The 13907-nt window shown below is 41.6% G+C and overlaps 1 protein-coding gene across 2 annotated transcripts; it reads right to left on the reverse strand.

Annotated features, from left to right (window-relative positions):
- Positions 1–1306: 1306 nt before the first annotated feature.
- On the reverse strand, positions 1307–13667 carry irx2a (iroquois homeobox 2a). Of its 2 annotated transcripts, XR_005894357.1 has the most exons (5): positions 13224–13667; positions 11488–11893; positions 8928–10692; positions 4836–4839; positions 1307–1318 (listed from the first exon to the last, which is right to left on the reverse strand). XR_005894357.1 is itself a non-coding variant. In XM_041043377.1 (3 exons), the coding sequence occupies exons 1-3, from the start codon at positions 13461–13463 to the stop codon at positions 9788–9790; spliced, it is 1551 nt and encodes a 516-aa protein (XP_040899311.1). In that variant the 5' UTR covers positions 13464–13667; the 3' UTR covers positions 7830–9787. The 2 variants fall into 2 exon arrangements, 1 of the variants encoding a protein (XP_040899311.1); XM_041043377.1 differs by lacking the exons at positions 1307–1318; positions 4836–4839 and having other exon boundaries at positions 7830–10692.
- Positions 13668–13907: the final 240 nt, after the last annotated feature.

A 13907-nucleotide genomic window follows, 5' to 3' on the forward strand; every position in this document is an offset into this window, starting at 1 on the left:
CCTTTCAGTGTAAAAATATGTCTAAGAAGAAAATATAACTAAAATATAAAATATAAACTATAACAAACATGTAAACAGTCAGTCACCAAAGCCTGAGACAATGTTAAGAGGTAAGAGGGAACTTTTAGTCCTTTAGCATAAGAGCTCATAATAAAGATGCTGCACTATGCTTAGTCCCACATTTTAAAAGCACTTTTGGATTAAGCATTTGATAAAAAAAAAAAAAAATAATAATCATAAAAAATCATTGGTTTGAGTGAGGCATCTCTCTCTCCCCCCATACCCCCCTCCCTCTTGACTTCTGCTCATTCAAACAGAAGTAACAGCAACTGCCAGCAACACATTTTGACATCTGCTGTTGGTGGCAGTATTTCATGACAAACATCCACACTGCCTGTCTACATCCACATTTGACACGAATGTGTAGCCGTCATCACCGCTTCCACAAAGCAGCTACAGGCCGGTAAGCCGCAAATCCTATTTTTGACCACAGCCGATAATTCTTGCAAAAACCAGAGAGTCAATATTTTATCACAGGGGTACAGCAAACACATGCAGATGCATTGTTGGTATGTTTTCCTCTTAAATATTGATTCCTAAGCCACTCTGCAGCCATCTGGTGTGTGGAGTATATTCTCCATAAAAAGCACACACACACACACACAGGTGCACACACACATACAGACACACGCACACACAAACACACAAACAAAGCCACATGTGCAAATGTAGCTCCCTCAAACACACACAGGGATATAAAGTTGAGCACACACACACATAAGTGTGCAGAGACAAAATTACATGATTCTTTCTCACAAGTATTCACACAAAGACACGTAAGGACACACACACGCAAACACTTGCACTTGCACTCGCCTCACACTCGTCCTTGCTCAGAGGGAGGGAGTCTTCTTTCCAAAAACGGGTAACAAAACACATAAAAGGAACTCCAATTTGTTTTGTCCTGGACTCCAAATGTAATTTTCTCTAAACCACAGCCATGTTGCCTGCAACAATGGCCTTGTTCCACTCATTTCCCTCTTTCTCTATATGTCACCAGTGAAGTGTCTTTGGACAGCTTCAAGCTGCAGATGTTGCTACAGCTCCTCCTTCCTACTGTACAAGCACTTTTTTTTTTCGTCAGCGTAATTGTATTAGAATGCACCTCCAATCCTCTGTAACAGAAAGATGTAAGCCGCTTCGCTTGCTTGTGGAGGGATCAACAGTCTCTCCTTTTAAAAGCCTTGCAAAGCTGTGTGTGTGTGTACATATACAGTATGTGCACGCACAGTTGTATGCGTACACAGACTGTGCACTCCTCTACACACATTCCTCCACCTGAAGCACACATACAATCACACAGTATAAGCAGAACCACCTCTGTGTAGTGTGATTAGGTATAGCTGTCGCTGAATTGTGCTGAGCACAGCCAGGGCATTGCTGAGGATTGGGTTGCCCTGTCTCCACAGAGAAAAAAAAAGAGAGAGAGAGAGAACACACACAGACACACACCCCCCCACACGCACACACACTCACAGAGCCTGTCTGTCTCCACCTTGTCTTTAGCCAGTCGCCAGGAAGCAGCTGGCCTGAATATCTGAGTGCCTTTAATGAATTGAAATCTTTTGGGTGCGAGGATTCAGTGATTAAATGCAATAAGACTAATATTCCTGGGTGGGTTCGGAGTCAAAAGAGGATTGTCCTCAGAGAGAGAGATGGAGGAAGACAGAGAGGAGAGAAGAGTGTGCTTGGCTCAAAGTGCAGTCTCCCTGTTCTCCTTCCCCCCACCCCACCTCTTGGGGAATAACCCTATTTAGAGCAGGGGAGTACAGTTGGAGATTTTGAAGAGAGAAGGGGCGGGGGGGGGGTGGGGGGGGGGGGGGGGGGGGGGGTCTGCTGGTGGGTGGTAAAGATGGGGGGGCATTAGTGACTATGGCTTGAAGATTATGTTTCATTTAGATTGTGGTGGGGACTTTGGATTTGACATTCCAAAACTAGTGCTTAAAACAATGGCAATATACATAAAAACCCTACAAACCCACTATACCAAGTAATACAGTAAATCACATTAGATGACACAACAATTTCAAACTCTAACCTAGAATTAAGTTTTTTTCAAAGGGAAACGGTAAGTTGGTTTCTGCACCTCATGAATTATGTCAAATGCCTATGTCCAATGACAGTACAGGAAGTGGTGTGACCTTTACACAGAGAGGTGGGAAGGGTGTGGAGGTTAGGTTGTCTCATGTCCAACTTTCGCAGAGAAGATCAGAAATCCTTGTCTTATCATAGGGTTGTTTCAGAAACATCAACTCATCTGAAAATTTAAAATGGGCCCTGCTTCTCTTTTTCCCGGTCATATTGTGCAGTCAAAACAACTTGACATTTCGCAACTCAGTCAAGACGCTTCTTCAGCTGCCTTTGATTTATTACATCTAGGTATAATTTGAAGTGATGCAACATGTTTAAAGAGTTTCCCTAAAATAAACAGTTGGGCAGCTTATATAAATGGCCTCAAACTGTGCCTCAAGGCTTGTATTCTGGATTATTTTCATTAAATGAGCATCTCAGGTCAGAGTCTTTCTTCAATACATTTACATTTAATGCTGTTTGATTTGCACGCCATCCCATTACTCAGTGAAAGTAGCTTAGGTTGAAAGCTGTAGAATCAAGTGAAAAGTCATGACACTAAAGTGCACGCTTAAAGCAAAGCTTCATTTAATTAACCGACAAGTCTGACAGATACTATTTAACATGAATCACTTCCCTGATATGTCTTGCAGAGTACGTGATGGGAAAAAAGGTTCTGTGCAGACATGTTGGGCTCATTTATAAAACACTCCAGACAGACAGGAGGAGAAAACCATGTTTTCTAATGTCTGCCTCATCCACTTTTTGGACTCACTGATCTTAAATGCTGACAGTTTGCAATTCAGGATGGAGGTTTAACTGAGTGTTAACTGCTCTGAGACACATATCACCGTGTGTAGAGAAGCAGTCATTTACTGTGGCTATAGAAGATGAAAAGTATAGATAAACACATGGAAACACATGTGTTGCCAGTTGGGATGAAATCACACCAGGAGTTTTACCTGCTGCACATACACACTGTGCAAAAGTGCTGCAATACATATAAAATAAATGCTGAAAGTTTAAGTGTATGCTGCTTTTACATATTTTAAATTCTGACTTACTCTTTGTCTGTGCAATCATGAGTGTATGTGTGTAATGTGTGACTGTACTGAATATATAGGCATTGCAACATGAGGGTGTGACATAATGACATAGAGAGGGGGACGCTGGTGACACTTATGTAACAGCAGCATCCTTTTACAGTTCTTAACTTGTGTCACATGTCACCACTCTGTCACTCATACTGTTTCTTACTGTTAAGATGGTCCGGCACTATGACTGTGTGTGTTGGTGTGCCAGCATGATTGTGTGTGCTATTAAAAATGGTGAAATGGCCCATTAAATTTAACAATATCTAAATTCACATTATGTTTTATATCTTGAATGTCGTCCTTGTGTTGTTAAATTAAGCACAACAACTGAGCAATACTCAGACCTATGAGTGGAGTTTCACAATAAAATACATATGCAAACACCATGGTATTAATCATACATTCTGTCGGTCACTGGTCACACATTCAAAGTGCAAATCACAATTTATGCAGCCTATTTGATTAGACTTCACTGCCCTGAACACATTTATGTATATATGTATATTTACATGTTATTAATAAAGGATATTGAAGTGATTGTGTGGAATAGAATGTATTGTATGTGTTGTACAGCTGCATGAGCACTGTAACAATAATGATAATGATCATGATATTTCGCAACTACACCACAATGATAAAAATAATTCAATTCAATTCAATTCAATTTTATTTATATAGCGCCTTCCACAATCAAAATTGTCTCAAAGCGCTTTACAGAGACCCAGAGCCTGACCCCAGAGCAAGCACTTAAGGCGACAGTGGCAAGGAAAACTCCCTTTTAACAGGAAGAAACCTTGAGCAGAACCTGGCTCAGATGGGGGACCCTCCTGCCGATGGCCGGGCTGGGTGAAAGGAGGAAAAGGAGGAAGATAGGACAGCTAGGAATGGAGGAGAGGGGGAGAAAGACATGCAGCATAATACAGACAATGTGGGTCAGTATTTACATTACAGTTAGTGAACAGTTATTGGATAATGTGTGCTCAGCAGATTAGAATAAGCTCCTAAGTACACTTGCAAGCACTAGCAAACAAATGCACCTATGTTGTGTTGTGTTTATACTTTTCAATAATAAGTGCACAACACGCCGAAGACATATACACACACACACACACAGACAGAGACTGCATTAATCATGCCGGTGGTTTCATAAAGTATATTGAATGTCTTTTGCACCTCACCTTTTACATTCACCTTTACATGAGTTTTCACAACCGCCTCCAACACGGGCTTCCAGTTTTTGCCTGATTTACAGCCCAAGGGTTCAGTCCACTACTCTGAAGTGTTTACTCACCACAGGCATTAAACATAACTGTCAATTAGGAGTGGAAGTCAGAGCTCCTAATGGCCTTGTTTGGGCTGTTGTGTGGACAAGCATTAGCGTCTCTAAGTCTGAGACAGTGTGTGTGCGTGTACGCTAGGGTAGGGAGTGAGAAGCGGCATCAGTATGTATGTGTATCTTTGTGTGTGTGCGTGAGTGTGTCAAAATCCTGCACAGCTTATTCCCCTTGATCATCCAGAGTAGTGAACATTTCACCTGACACCTTTACGAGAGGACAGGACCCCGGATTCATTTTTAAAGTCCCCCATCCACTTTGATGTGTGTTATTAAACACACCTGTACCTGATTTGTACGCCGCTTTCTTTCGTCTCTCACTCTCCCCTGAATATTAGTCCTACTCACGGTTAAGTCTGAACATCAGCAGTATTTATGGTTGGGTCTTAATGGGTGGATTTACCATGAACGATATAAGAGTGTCAGAAAGGGTGTGGTGCTCACATTTATTCCTTCTTTATTTAATAAAGGGCTGCAAATATGCTATGAAAAATAATTGGAATTGTTGCTGATATCATTGGTTTGTGTAATGCCTATTAAAGTAAAATTCATACCTTTGAATTTCAGTGGGATAATATAAACTTCTGATGTTTCTTATTCTTTGAAGAACCCTTGAAAAGTGTTCAGCTTTCTTTTACAATTTTCTCTCAATGGATTGTCCAAGGAGATAGCTGTATTACATCCTAGATTAAAGAAAGGGATAATTATTCAAGCTTGTGTCTGCCCATGAGAGACACAAGTGGAAGTCTGCTCATACAGACTGTCAAATGATATGGAAGTTGAATTTCAGTATTTATTTTTTCTTGTAAAGCCTTGGCATCTGTAGCTGATTCATTAATTCCTACTGGTATTATTTAACATCCCACCCCATTAACTACTAGAGTTGCTGTTTGTGAAACATAATAAACCCCCTATTGCCATAATAAAACTTTAGCTGCATTAACTTCCTGTTGGAGAGACACGCAGGTGTGCGTCAGAGATTAATGTCTGAAGCATTTTGGAGGAGAAAGGGTTGATGGGAGGATAAAGGATACAAAGAGCTCATGAATTATCTGCATATACGAGCTGCTTATTTGATCAAAGATAAGGGGAATGAGTCCACTTGCTCTCCAGTCTACACTCACATGATGCCTATGAGCCTTGTGATACCATCAGTTTAGCTTTCAATGACAACTAGTCCTTAGCATGGATGAACACACCCTCATTGGTAAGCTATATGATAGGATTATGACTGTATTTGATATGCAATGCATGGAATTAAAGAATATCTAGATAAGTTAAAATTGGTCCCTCACTCTAAAGCACAGGCTTAACTGGGCCTGATACTCTACAGTAGTCTCGGCAACGCAGCAAATTGTCTGTTTTGCCCTTGAGGATCAATATCTAGGTTGTGTCAAGGGCACCCTGGTTTCTTCTGCTAATAGTTGAACGTATGTGAGGCAAAGAGCAGGTTCTTCAAAAGGGACAGAAATGCCTCTGTACAATTGAGACTAATTGTGGCATAAATTCACAATCGTTTCATAACGGGTTTCACAGCTTGAGGTTTGTCATGTGCAAAGGACGCCTTGCTCCTATTTTCACCTGCCCTTGCTCTCAATCAAACAAAGAGGTGGGGTGGAAGTTTCTTTTCATGAGTTCAAAGGCGACCGGTTGCTGAGCATTTCTTATTTTTTTTAAACAGAAACAATAACTCTTTTTATTGAGAACAAATGTTGACATTTGGAGGGAGCAGCAGCGGGTAAGAGAAAGAAAGAGAGAGAGAGAGAAAGCGAGAGGGAAAGAGAGGCAGGGCCCCTGTGTGCTTTGCAGAGTGCCTCTGGTGCTATTTGACAACAGTGTTGAGTCCCCAGGGGAGCCCACCTGAGAATAAAGCGTGCATTTCAATAAATCAACTCCTAATGAAAGCATTTGGGCTGTGGAAGACGAAGCTGGCCAGAGGCTATAGCGTCCATATAGGTGGCTGCCAGTGAGGTACAGGTAAATAAAAAGGTAGGTAAAATATATCCGTTTCAGACAGTGAAGATCAAAAGAAGAACACTGAATTTAAACAAAAATCAATAATACTTTCAAGAACTCATCCTTGAATGCTTCCTTTTTAATCTTAAAAGACTCCTTTATAACATTTCTGACAGTGTGACACTATTCACTGCAAAGTATACCGTGGACTTATGTCACAAAGACTTCTGTCAGCCTAAAAGGTGGGTTAACTGAGTTTAGGTGGGTTTACCCTTCCACTACATCCCTGGTGGCAGTCAAATATTACTTCCTTGGATGAAGCACGGGGGAGGGAGGAGGAGGAAAACCAAGGTGAAAGGGAGTCCCGTGAGATTTGGACAACACTCAAGCTCAAATTCAACTGGAAAATGAAGGATTAGCTTTTAGTCTGGCTGGGAGCGATGATGGAGGCCTCTTCTAGGAGGATGGGAATATTATGTATTTGATCTTTGAGTTTTTCACACTTTGCAAGGCCACAGCTGTGAGAGACAAAATGTTGGAATTAATTTCACTGTACAAATAAAACAAGAAAATCAAGATGCGTAAAAACATATAATAATAATAATAATAATAATAATAATAATAATAATAATAATAATAATAATAATAATCCTTTCCATAGACCACTTTCCCCCTAAATTGTTTAATTAGCTGTGTCCTAAAGCTGCTATAATAACCAAGCCATGATGAAAAGCAGAGGAAAGCCTGTCCGATTAGGGCCCATCACACAGCCCATTGGAGCTGGCAGATGCTTAGATAGACTTTTATGGATTGCTCAATGCCGTGCCGTAATGAAGCAGGCAGGGCTGACCCATCCTGAACCGGGCTAAAAAGCTCCAGGGACGGGCCCCGCTGGGAGCCCATAATGCCCGATGCGTCTCACGGCTGTATTAATCACACTGAAAAATAAATGTGTGGCAGGGCGAAGTGAGAGGGGGGAGAAAGGGGGGAGAAAAATGAAATAAGTATGTCGTTTATCCCAATCAAGGTCGTGAATATGTGGCCGAGGGAGATTCCCTGACCAGAATGAGGCCCTAAAAGAAAATGATGGTCCATTTAGAAAGAATGGATTGTGCAATCTGTGAAAACTCATAATGTTTATGATGAGCGAGATTCATCAAGCATTTCCCATCTGCGTTTGACTGACAAAATAAAAGAACAAAATGAGCAGAGTGAATAAAAAATGCCTCGGTGTTAAATACAAGTCTGTTATGAATGAAAGAATGACGCCCCGAGATTTATGTCATAGTTGGGAAAACAGTTTAATATTTTCTCCTTTGAATAATGGATATCATACCCCGCCAGTACATCTATACCGGCGCGTTTTATTTTATTTACATTCAAAGATATAAATTAGTAAAAGTACTCCTGATAACAAGATTGTGTAGCTTTTTTTCCCAAATGCGTCTCAAATAAAAACCGTCCATAATATATATATTTACAAAACAAACAGACGATGTCAGTTTCCCATTTTTGCAATACAACTTGCATAAATTATAGGCATCATTTCGCCATCATTTAAAAAAATAAATATCAAATGTAGGCTATTCCACTTTGAAGTCCACAAGTTCACTTCAGTTCCGTCTGCCTTGCGTCCCAAGACACCTCCTTTTTTTACGAATACGGTTTCACAGAAAGGCCAAATTATGTTTTCCACACGTAGATATATACTAAAATAATATACCGTGGCAAATAAGCAAACTATAGGAACCTGAGAAATAACATGTAAATCACATATAATGGGAGATCTTTTCTTTTTCAAACCAGCATATGAAATTATTATCCGCAATGCATCAAAACAAAACAAGTGAAATAATACAATGGTAATCTGACAAACGTGTGTGCTGTAGAGTGTCTCAGCCTGTGTGTGGAGCTGAGGAAGCGGTAGCAGCGTTCATTCCGACTAATATGGTGGCACTAGATCCGGTTTGGAGTAAAGGTTATGGGGGTTAAAACATGAGGCTAAAAGGTGGTGTCATTTCTCGTTTTATAGTCAAAGCAATTGTGACACCTACCTGCAGACCATGGAAATAAAAAAGACAAAAAAAAAAAAATCCAACACGATCAAACGATCAGTTCCTCTGCAAACACAAAGTTTGTCAGGCTCACTCTCACCAAAAACAGCTCTATATACTGCAAGTGCTTATTAAAAATCCCCACAGCCTAATTGCCGGTACACCCTCTGATCCAGCGGCATGTAGGCAACGCTTTGAATGTGTGCAAGGAAAAGTAACCACCACAATCACCTAAGTGACATTTGAAGATGTGAGGTTGCTCGATGAATGCACACAGCAAACTAACTGATTTGTTTGCTTTTGGCTGACCCAGAGTCATTTATAATTATACTAAGCTGACAGATAAGGTTTGGGGCCGACACACACACACACACACATCAGAGGAAACATTAAAAATAGGATTCCTGCTCAAAGCTATGGCAACATTTCTCTGCTTACTGGATTCACAGGCTGCCACTGAGTGAGTGCACGCACGCGCATGCCCGTGCGCGTGGTTAGGCTGATTTGAGGCCTGTCCTTCATGGACTTATTTTAATGTCTATATCTGTAGGTGTCCTCTTGCACGTTTGTTTGCAACAGGCTTTTCTTGTTATATCCCTACTGGTTCCTACTGCGAGCTTGTTGCAAAACGAAAATCCCGTGGCCTCATGCTTAATGATTTTATAAAATTCTGATAAGACCAAAAGAAATATGCATATAGTTTAAAAAAACGGAGAACAATTGTAAATGGATTATTCCAGAAAATTAACTGCACTGAAAACGAATTATAGGCCATAATACGCGTTCATCTGCTTAGACTGTGCTGCAAAAAATGTCCATCTTAATAAATCATTTAGTCTCATATTCAGTCCTAAAATCGTATTTATCTTAAAACAAGTAAAAAAAAAAAAAAAAAGTGTCAGATAATGCCACTTGTTTCTCATGCAAGGTTGCTTGAAAGAGTCTCAATTTTATTGGGACAAAGCAAAAACAGCCCAGTCATCCCATGGTGCCACGACAATGACTTATGAAAGTGACACACACAAAAAAAAAGAAGAAGAAAGAAAGAAAGAAAACCCAGTTAATTTGCATTGGAAACAAGTGAACTCATTTTACTTCTACCACGAAGAGATTTGCCCCTCCCCGGTGTTTCAGAAAAATACAATCTCAAGATTCAACACTAGATTAAATAAGTTTTCAAAATGGTTATCATTTTGGTAACAGTGTACCGCATCGTGTTATTACGTACCTTTCTTTGCTTCTAAATTTGCGGATCTGAAATGCTGTTGTTGCTGCTGCTGTTCGACAACAACAATCTGGTTTGGGTTATTTTTAACGAGGGGTGAGTCTGGTCTGTGTTTGGGGTTTGTGCTCGCCTCCAGAGCCTGGTGTGAGGAGTTGAGACCCTCGTTTGCAGCAGCAGCAGCGGCGGCGGCGGCAGCGGCGGCAGCCAGACTCACTCCAGATGAATTAGTGTACCGCAGGATCCCTTGGCCCTGCAGGGGGCTGAAGTTGCCATAGTTTGTGTAATTGCTATAAAAGGGAGAAGTGTAATAAATAGGTCTTCCAAGGATGGAGGGGGCCGGGTAGAGGGAGGGGGAACTGACAGCCGGGGAGGTGGTGGAAGGCGTGGGGGGAGTGAGGAGGCCACCGCTGGAGGAGGGGCAATTTGGTTGCCCAGGCTGCCCCAGTTGCTGTTGCTGATGTTGCTGCTTTTGGTCCGAGGTAGCAATCTCCGCCAGCGACCACAATTTGGGCTTGACTGTGGGGTTCTGAGGCACCCCCGAAGAGGGTCTGCTATCAAGGCATGAAGACGATTTATTGGTGTTAATATTGTTGCTATTGACGAGGCTCCGGGCCAAATCCTCGCGCTGGCTGTGGAGATGGTGGAGGTGATGGAGGTGGTGGTGATGATGGTGTTGGTGATGGCTGAGAACCGGCGCTTCTACTCCCGTTAAAGGCGACGATGTGACGGGTTTGGGAGAGAGCTGAACCCGCGGGTCGTGGTCCTGGTCCTCGCCGTCCTCATCGCATTTGTCGCCGGCTCGGTCAGAGCCCAGCTCGCCCACACGACAGCTGACCTTCTCTCCATCAGACTCTGCGGAGCAGGAGTGGTCCGTCAGAGTGTCGACGTGCAAACTGATTCCTAAGACACGAGGAAAAAATAAAAATAAAAATTTAAATACATAATTACGTAAAAAAAAAAATACTGATCTAAGAATATATAACAAGGAAACAATGAAAAAAGAAAATTAAACAGTAAAAAACAGACACATTTATCTAATAAATATTAATGACCGGTAATAATGAGGTGGAAATTTATGAAATAAACAAATAAACAATCTGAAAACTTGTTTCTTAGTCAAAATACATATTCACAGCAGTCACTAATGTTTTACAACTAACCAGGCTTGAATAATATCTTCATTATTTATATCAGTTTAAACAGCCACAACGAAAAGCCTTTTTTCCTGATAACAATGATGCTCTTTTTGTATTTTTTTTTTTTAAGAGAATAACATTTATTGTATTTTTTTATTTTATTTTTATTGGGGCCACTCTCCTTTATTGCTATGTTGTGTGTCTACTTTGCCACTGACCTTCCATTAATCATGTTAAAGAAAAATAAAGTGTTCATCTTAACAGGTAATTTAGTACAGTGTTCAGTCTCAGAACCTCGTTTTTATTAGAAAATGATATCTATCAACGTGGTTACTAAAGTAATACATGGAGCAAGATATCTTCCATAAAGAGAAAAAATATAATTTGGCTTTATCATTTTATCATTTTGTATCTTTGATATATTTTACTAGTTGATTATTGCACTAAATAACTTGAGCAGTAAATAAGAAGGGGCATCCACCCCTCCCTTCCCTTTTACCCCCATCCTACCCTGAATTGTTAAATGGATCATTGGCTCGGTCGCCAGATTATACCCCACCTTCATCCTCCGCAGAAGCCTCGCTGTTATCCAGGGTTTTCTCAGAGCGCTCCACCTCTTTCCTCTCTCCGTCCCCGTCTTCCTCGTCCTCGTCTTCGCTCTTATTCCTGGGCGCCCAGGTCATCTTGTTCTCCTTCTTGAGCCTCCGCCTGGCGTTGGCGAACCATGTAGAGACCTGCGTCAGGGTCATCTTGGTGATAATAGCCAGCATGATCTTTTCCCCTTTTGTCGGGTATGGGTTCTTCCTGTGCTCCTGCAGCCAGGCCTTCAGGGTGGCCGTGGCGTCCCTGGTGGCGTTTTTGCGGTAAGCCGGGTCGTTGAGTTGGTAGGGGTACCCTGGACTCCCGTATGGATGGTAACTTAATGCCCCCGCCATGCCAGTCGTGTGTGCGTCATATGGAGAGCTCTGGAGTAAAGTGGTAAAATAAGTAATAAATCTTCGATGTGCTGTCTAGTGCTGTGTATTAAAATTATATTCTCCCTTAAGGTTGTTTTAAAATTGTGACAGCATTGTTGCCTTGCAATAAGCTCACTTATTCACAAGGCAACTTCGTATAGTTTCAAGGTCTTGTTAATGCTCATATCACATGCACAACACATAATATTACAATTATTTTAAAACTAAGAAAACAATCAATTTGATCTTGCTACGTGTAGCGTGTGTGGCCAGTTGGTTCTGGAAACCTGGAAAGTGGTATAAATTCATTGACATAATCGAGCTTCACTTTTTTGTTTTCTAATATATGGGCTTCACATGACGACTAGCAGGGCAAAGTTAAAAATTAAACACATGCATATTTATCTATTTATTTATTTTTACCTTGATCATTAGTCATATCTGCTCACAAAGCTTGCAATAAATATCTGTAATTATAAGCAGGGGTAGTAAACGCACCGTGCGTAAAAGCAGGCCGCAGAAAGCCACGAACTAATGGTTAACTAATGGTTAAGATCATTATCGGATTAACTAATAACAGAGCTCCCGTTAATATAGCCTTTAAGATAATAAAAGGGAATTTTAATTTTCTGTAATCACCTATTAACTTCCTCATTTTCTCTGTGGCTGCTTTTTGTTTTGTTGTGGCAGCCCCAATGTGTTAACATATCTTCTCTTTGCAGCATTACAAATCCCATTAGCAAATCACTTGATATGCACCTTTCCTAAAACGCTTGAAGTGCCCTGTGACATTAGCAATGCGAGTCATGCTTTTCATGTTAAAACTCCGTTTATTCAACTCAGGAATAAAGTCAGCGACTTCATCCCCTGGTGATTTTAACGACTGGTGAAGAAGAAGGGGTTACACTTTGTGTTATATCCATTTTCTATGACCCATGCGTTCGCAGCTTGGAGGCTGAACGTCCAAGAAAAAAAAATCTTAGTTGGTGTTCAGTTCTACATAATTAGCTGCGCAGCGAGTGTTAAGCGTTGGTCAAGCCATCACAATTTGCAGCTCGTGCTTAAAAAATCCCATATAAGCCAGTGGGGGTGAAGGATTTTAAAGTACACGAGGAGTAGGCCACTAGATATATGAATGTGCAGCGCTCAATGGAAAAGTTCCGCGAGCACTTACTGATTAGTCAATCATAACAATAACATTGTAAATCCGCACCGATTCACTCGCGCCGTATGCCTGGGAGAGACAGCTAAGCATTTTGCGTATTTAAAGACTTAAACACACCGACACATTCGTCTGCTTTAGAAAACTACTCTATGAAATATTATGAAATGTTTTTACCATGTAGGATGGGAATCCCGTAGTTGGATCCGTGGAGTATGACAGTGGACTGGAGAAGCCTGCACCGGCCGAGGCGGAGAAAGCGGCCGATCCAGGGTAAGGACTGAACGCTGAGCCAGAGGACGACCTCGCCAAGTCTTCACTCCGCGGGGCAGCCAGAGCCGAGGCCCCGTAAGCCGGACACGAATAAAGAGCCAGAGAGCCCGGGGGCTGGTAGAGGTAACCCTGAGGATAGGACATTGGGGAGCGCGGTATAGGTCGCCGATTCCAAAAAGAGAGGAAAAAAAACGCGCAGGGCGGCGGGCAACAACAGCCAAAATAATAAACAATCAACTCAATAATCAGCCGTGCAAACAGTCATCAGACAATGAAAATAAAAAAAAAGTCCTCCCTCCACAGCCCCCTTACTGGGAAAAAAAACCCCGAAAGATCTGTTAAAGTGCCCACATAGAGGCAATGTGGCATGCGTCTTGATCCCCTAGCGTCCGATGTTTTTAGTACGCAGCACTATGAAGTGAGGAGTTAGGAGGGAAGGAGCCAGTGGAGTTTCAGACACAGAGCATTGGGGGAAACTGGAGCTGTCACTCCGGCTCATCTGAATATCCCATCCCCGCCCCCTTTCTGCCTCACAGACATGGAGCCTCGGAACAAAACCAGGACTCCACATTGCAAAAAAAGTGAGGT

Source organism: Toxotes jaculatrix, chromosome 8 (genome assembly GCF_017976425.1).
Source record: "Toxotes jaculatrix isolate fToxJac2 chromosome 8, fToxJac2.pri, whole genome shotgun sequence".
Classification (NCBI taxonomy): Eukaryota; Metazoa; Chordata; class Actinopteri; family Toxotidae; genus Toxotes; species Toxotes jaculatrix.

What these genes read in the sequence shown, in the direction of transcription:
- irx2a (XM_041043377.1), bottom strand. Translation starts at nt 13,463, where the DNA reads ATGTCCTATCCTCAGGGTTACCTCTACCAGCCCCCGGGCTCTCTGGCT. An exon ending in CGGGATTCCCATCCTACATG is followed by an intron (nt 11,894 to 13,223) that starts GTAAAAACATTT and finishes ACTTTACTCCAG; the next exon opens with AGCTCTCCATATGACGCACA. An exon ending in GGCTTCTGCGGAGGATGAAG is followed by an intron (nt 10,693 to 11,487) that starts GTGGGGTATAAT and finishes CTCGTGTCTTAG; the next exon opens with GAATCAGTTTGCACGTCGAC.